Source organism: Microtus ochrogaster, unplaced genomic scaffold, assembly GCF_000317375.1.
Source record: "Microtus ochrogaster isolate Prairie Vole_2 unplaced genomic scaffold, MicOch1.0 UNK33, whole genome shotgun sequence".
NCBI classification, from domain to species: Eukaryota; Metazoa; Chordata; class Mammalia; order Rodentia; family Cricetidae; genus Microtus; species Microtus ochrogaster.
Window position 1 is genome coordinate 1,072,797 of NW_004949131.1, and position 6,000 is coordinate 1,078,796.

Sequence of the window (6,000 nt, forward strand, 5' to 3'; positions counted from 1 at the left end):
CCTCTGTGTGCACCCTCTCTTCCCCAGGAGTGAGGTGAAATAAATTAGAGGTTCGGGATAGAATCTTAAAGGGATCAGCTCTTCACCGAGTTCATTCTAGCAAATATGCAGACCGTCAAATTAAGGTTATGAATTAAATGTATGGATAGTAGTATTTAAAATCTAGGAGGAGGACAGAACAATCATTGTGAAATTAGTGTAAGCTTCACAATCTCTCTTAGCTTTAACTGAAACGCGCAGGCTGCCGACTTAGAAATTTGTTGTGAGGCTTTTTCACCTGGTCTGTTTTTGCAGCCCTTGATAGCACTGCTCAAAGGGCCGCTCTTTGAGCCCTGATAGTCTGAAGTTTAGTGTGTATAAAGCTGAGGTTAGCTTCATCTTCAATCATTTCCTTTTCCTAACGTCTTTCCTCCTGCCCACGATAAAGTTAAAAAGCTGCTCTGACGGGCAGTCACACTAGATCTGGTCTACTTTCAGCCTAGATCTAACACAGACCCCTTCCTTCCTCTTGGTCGTCTCTCCTGGTCTGGACAGGTGTAATCTGTCTCAGTCACTGTCCATGCCCCCTAGCAGGTCGGTGGCTGTCCACTCCTCTGACTGTACAGTCCATTCTCCTCACAGCAGCCTCACCATCTCTAAGGGCACCCCAAAGATCAAACTGTTTTTGTAGGTCTTGACTTCCACAGACTTCTTATTTTACCTGGAATCAAATGCAAACTTGCCTTCTAAGAGTCTATGTGAGATGAGCAGTAAGTAACAGTAAGCGCTTTACCCTGCTCCCCCACCCCCTTCTTCCATTTCACTCTTTCTGTACAGAAATACTGGGGACCCTCTTCTGTGAGTGCTCCACCTTAGGTTCCTAAGTCACTCCGCTCCAGCCGCTCCAGCAACTCATTTCCTTCTTCCAAGGAATTTATCACAATCTGAGAGCATTTTATTGGTGTTCTTTATTTGTCTATAAGATAGCAATCTCAAGTGGACTAGGCTCTTCTCTGTCACACTCATGGACGTATTGTCAACAACCAGAACAAGGGTGGTGTATTAGCTGCTGCTCAGAAGGCTTTTATATGGCTTCCTGTCTGTCCTTTCTGACTCCATATGCCACCTGGTTTTACCTTTGCTTCCTTCCTTTTTTATGAGCATGTAATCTCCGACCTTCATTTCTGCATCCCTGAATTACATCAGCAACATTTTCTGAGGCTCCCACATCTTCCCTTTCTGAGCGCTGTCAGCACAGTGACTAACCACCCCTCATCACATGCAAGCAATACAGAGGAATGCATGTTTTCATCTCCTCCCTTAGCTCAGTGCAAACTCACAGTTGGATTCTGTGAGGACCTGCATCCCTGCCCTGGGCGGCCTCCTCTCTGAACTCCTTCAGTAAATGCAGCTTGTGTTAAAATCATTGCCTATCATCTTGTACTGTGTCACGTGGCTGATGCATGCTCAATTTCTTTCATCAAACAAATCTTAAGTTAGGGATGAAGTTTGGTCTTATCACTCAACACTAGGGAGTAACCTCGTGTTCTTTAAGAAAATTTTGCTTGCCTTAATGAAAAGGTAGCTGGAACCTATGGATAGATAATTTGTCTGTTTCTCTCTCCATCTCCCTCGCTCTCTGTTCCTTTTTTCATCTTCCAGTGAGCACCAGTGTCTATTGTGTAATGTGATTACCTTCTGTCTGGATTACAGATGGACTAGTTTCTTTGCTTCACTTTGGCTATGCTTAATATTGCATTTCAGGCTTCATCTCTGCAGAAAAGGGTGTGGCAAACATAATTGTCTTTTCTTTTTGGAAAGTATTGTTCACAGACATTGGTAATAAATGCTTCCATTCCAATCTGTGAAGGTAAAGCTATAAACACATCATCCTAGCTTTTCAGAAAAACATCCAAAAAATGGTTATAGTAGATTAAACTTGAGTGAGGTTGGCAGGGAGGGCTGTTGCTACAGAGCATTTTGAAAAACTCTACAAAGCATGTATGAAAAATTCATACTGCCATTAAGTCAAGTTTCTAGCAGTGTTGCCAGGGCAGAGAGGAGAACGGTGTATCCCAGAAGTCCCTGGGAAAAGCTTCCGGTCAATGCTAATGCAGAGTGGGAGATGTTGCTGTGATTTGGATATGTCCCTTGGAGAAGTCTCATGGTGGGAACTTGGTCTCCTGTGAAGCTATGTTGAGAGGTTGAACCTGAGAGAGGTGATTGATTGCGTCCCAAGTGCCCTGCCCGCAGGAACGGATTAGTGGCTCTCTATGGGTGGGAGGGAGTTGGTTATGAAAGCTAATTTTCTCGGATATACTTGCTCCACCTCACCCTCTGACATCCCCTGGCAGGTCATGACCAGCAAGAGGACCCACTCCAGATTCTAGACAGATGTTCGTGTCATGCCTTGGACCTCAGGTCTTCCAAGTGTGAGCTGAATGAACCTCTGTATTTAAATAAACGGCCCAGTCTGGAATGATCAGTTATAAAAACACAAAATGGCCAAGCTAACAATACAGGTCAGGGAAATTGAGCAATAACTCTCTTCCAAACTGTTTCCTTTATATTCCCTTACATTCTACATTGGAAGGTTAGATTTATTTATTCATATTTTCTAGATACCAGTTCCTTTGACAAGGTTCGATTTCTTGGTCAACCCACCCTGTCTGAGTTAAGTTGAATTTCTCTCAAATAGTTCTATTTAGGCAACTTGGTGTATGGTGCTGCATCCCAAACTTGGCTGCTCTTAAAATAATTTAGGAAAGTTATATTTTAAAATACTGATGTTGGGGCTAAAAAGATGGTGCAGCAATTAAGAGCACTTGTTGTTCTTCTATAGGACCAGGGTTTGCTTCCCAGTACCCACATGGCAGCTCACAACCATCTGTATCCAGTTCCATATCCAACTCCCTCTTCTGGCTTCCAAGGGCATCTGGCACACACATGGGGCATAGACATACATGTAGGCAAAACACTCCTACATGAATAATGAAATAAAAATAATTAAAAATATACTGATGTACAGGCCCTACCCTCAGGGATTGACTTGAGGAGTGTCCTTAGTCATCAGGCGTCCTGAAACCTCTCAAGGTGGCTCTCACCTGCAGCTGAGTCTGAGAGCCACCATTTCACAGGGAAGAAGACACTTTGAATGGGAGCCCAGGACTGACTGTTGTTTACGAGCAGTGAGGCATTGGGCGAAGTTTATTTTACCTCTCTGAGTGCCTTATTTCGTTTGCCCCAGAATGTAAATTTTTAATGAGAAAGGAGTGTTTGGTGGACACGGAGATCTCTGGATATTTAGGGGAGATGAGAAACCTATGTTGGGCACGAAAATCATGGAGATTGAAGACAGAACACTAGGAAGTGTGTGTGTGTGTGTGTGTGTGTGTGTGTGTGTGTGTAGCCACACGTGTGTAGATGGAGGAAGGGAAATTAACAAAAGCTGAAATGCTAGTCAAGCAAAATGAATCCAAATTAAAACTCAGCTCCTAGTCTTGGTTGTCTGAGTCTTTTCATGTCCTGTGTATCCATCATACTGAATCTCTAAGTCCCTAGCAGCCTGACTTCCTCCTACTGAATTATATAGGATACTGACCCGATCTTCAGAGAGAGCCACTGTGTGCACTGGGATGGGCTGCCAGGGCAGGCTGGGATTCCAGATGCTGATCCCCTCTGGGGGAAACAGGGCCGCAAGGTTTGTCATAGCACTCATCAAAGTCCGGTCAACATCTGTGCTCCGAATATAAACCTAGAGGGGGATAAATCAAAGCAGATGGAAAATCAGAGGAAATTCGAAGTTTTCTTTCTGTGGAGCTGCCAGGGTGTTAGGGAAAGAGCGGAAACACAGGATATCAGCAGGTTCTGTGGGAACATCATAATCACATCTGTCAGGGGATTAGATAGTAAGGTGAAAATACAATGGACAAAGCAGTCCATAGGCCAATAGTTGAATTGATCAACGACACTAAGCCAAAGTATTTGCACAGGTACCTATAAAAACTTGAACTAAGACTATATAGGGGAAAATAGTCCCATAAAGAGGAAAACATCTGTAAACAAGATCTCTGATGTATATAAGTTCTTCAGAAAATAGGCAAAGGTATAAGCTCTTCATATGTATGAAGAATTATTTTTTTTCAAGGGTCAAGTTTCAAAGTCCTGGTTCCCCAACTTGCCTGGTCATGTTTATAGGAATCGTTCAAGAATCTTCCGTATCTTCTCCTTATATAACTTCCAAGTTCATAATGCTGTTCCATGCCCCGCTATGGAGAAGAAAAGTGAAGGTTAGGGAAATGGATGTGTTATCATAGAACATGTCTTTCCTCATTGTGCGTGGTGTGAACACGATGTGCCTATCAGTTCCACAATAAAATCTCCTATCTGAACTAAGGCAGAAGAGAGCAGTCACCTTAGTCAGGACGTCCTGAGAATACTCCTTCATCGTTGTTAGCACACAATGAAGAGGCTGTGTATATATGCATTTAGCTGATAATTGGCAACTTATCTAGGTAAATGGCCCGTTTGAGGTGTGGTGGGATTCCCTATGGGTAGAACATTCAAAGTGATTGGTTCATCACATCCTAGGGGGGTTTTGAGAACAAAATCCAATTGTCTAATGAAGTTGAGCTTGCTGAATCTGAAGGTCCCTTTAAGCCTTGCAGTAAACAGATTTATTATATCCACAGTCTATCTATGGCTGGCTCATAAAAAAATAGAGCTTGTTACTCAAAGTGTGGTCAGAGATCAGCAGGGTTGGCATCATTTGGGAGCACGTTATGAATCAAATTCTTGGGCCCTACTCTTGATGAACTGAGCAAGAGAAACTTTGGGAGCACTGGGCAGTAGTGGTGCAGCGCCTTTAATCCCAGCACTTGGGAGACAGAGGCAGGTGGATTTCTGTGAGTGAGAGACCAGCCTGGTGTACAAAGTGAGTAACTTTGGAAGAGGGGGCTCAGAAATCTTTTAAAAGGTTTATTTTATTATTTTATGTGTATGAGAATTTTGCCTGAATGTGTGTCTATGTTTAACATGTGTGCCTGGTGCTCACAGAGGTCATAAGAGGGCATCAGAACCCCTGGAGTTACAGACGGTTGTTAGACATCATGTAGGTCCTGGGAACTGAATCGGAATCATCCTAGAACAAGTACTCTTAACCACTGCGTGATCTCTCCAGCCCCAGGAATCTGTTCTTAACCATCTCTCTTAGAAAGCCCAGTGGATCATTGAGATCAGCCTTAACTCATGCTCCTTGAGCACTGGTCTGCATTAAAACAAAAGGATCCAGATACACCTGTTGAAACTCAGATTCATCAGCATCTCCCCCAAAGATTCTAGCTCTCTGCATCTGAAATGTGGCCCTGGAACCCGTTTTAGGAAGGACCACCAAACGATTCAGGTGTGCCAGGCTTAGAGGAGCATTATATTGTGGTTTGTTATTAATCCAGAGCCTCACCAGAGATTTACAAATCAGGGAAAATGTAGTCTCTCCTCAAATATGAGGATGGCTGTTGCGAAGGACAGCGTACCATGGCCCGAGTAGCTGAAGATGTGGGTACTTTGGATCCAATTGTCTTCTAGCTTCCAGCTGAGTTTTGGAATCTGATTGCTACTTAAGAGACTTCTACGTGTGAATCCAGACCTCATGGTCCTCAAAAGTCTTTTAGTCTCACTAGCAAATTAGAGCAAGGAAACAGGTGTCCTGTACTAAGAAAACAATATATGAGCCTTTGTCACATTCTCTCATTAGATAGAAAGATGGCTAGGCCATGGTTGGAAGGGCTCTGACCTTCTGAAGCAGTAGATACTGGCTTTCCCATGACTTCTCTGAGCTATAATGTCTACAAAACCTGATGGTTGGTTAGGGTCGTGATTCTCAGCTTTGGCTGCACATTAAAATAAAGCAATCAGAGCCGGGCGATGGTGGCGCACGCTTTTAATCCCAGCACTCGGGAGGCAGAGGCAGGTGGATCTCTGTGAGTTCGAGACCAGCCTGGTCTACAGAGCTAGTGCCAGGAC

General features: G+C 43.7%; 1 protein-coding gene across 1 annotated transcript in view; it reads right to left on the reverse strand.

Moving 5' to 3' along the window:
• Positions 1-6,000, reverse strand: part of Acpp (acid phosphatase, prostate) — a 50,808-nt gene that overhangs the window by 32,083 nt on the left and 12,725 nt on the right. Inside the window, exons 3-4 of the mRNA XM_005368463.3 lie at positions 4,161-4,247; positions 3,581-3,733 (exon numbers count right to left, since the gene is read on the reverse strand). Of these exons, the coding sequence (XP_005368520.1) occupies positions 3,581-3,733; positions 4,161-4,247 (240 nt within the window). The remainder of the gene's footprint in view (positions 1-3,580; positions 3,734-4,160; positions 4,248-6,000) is intronic.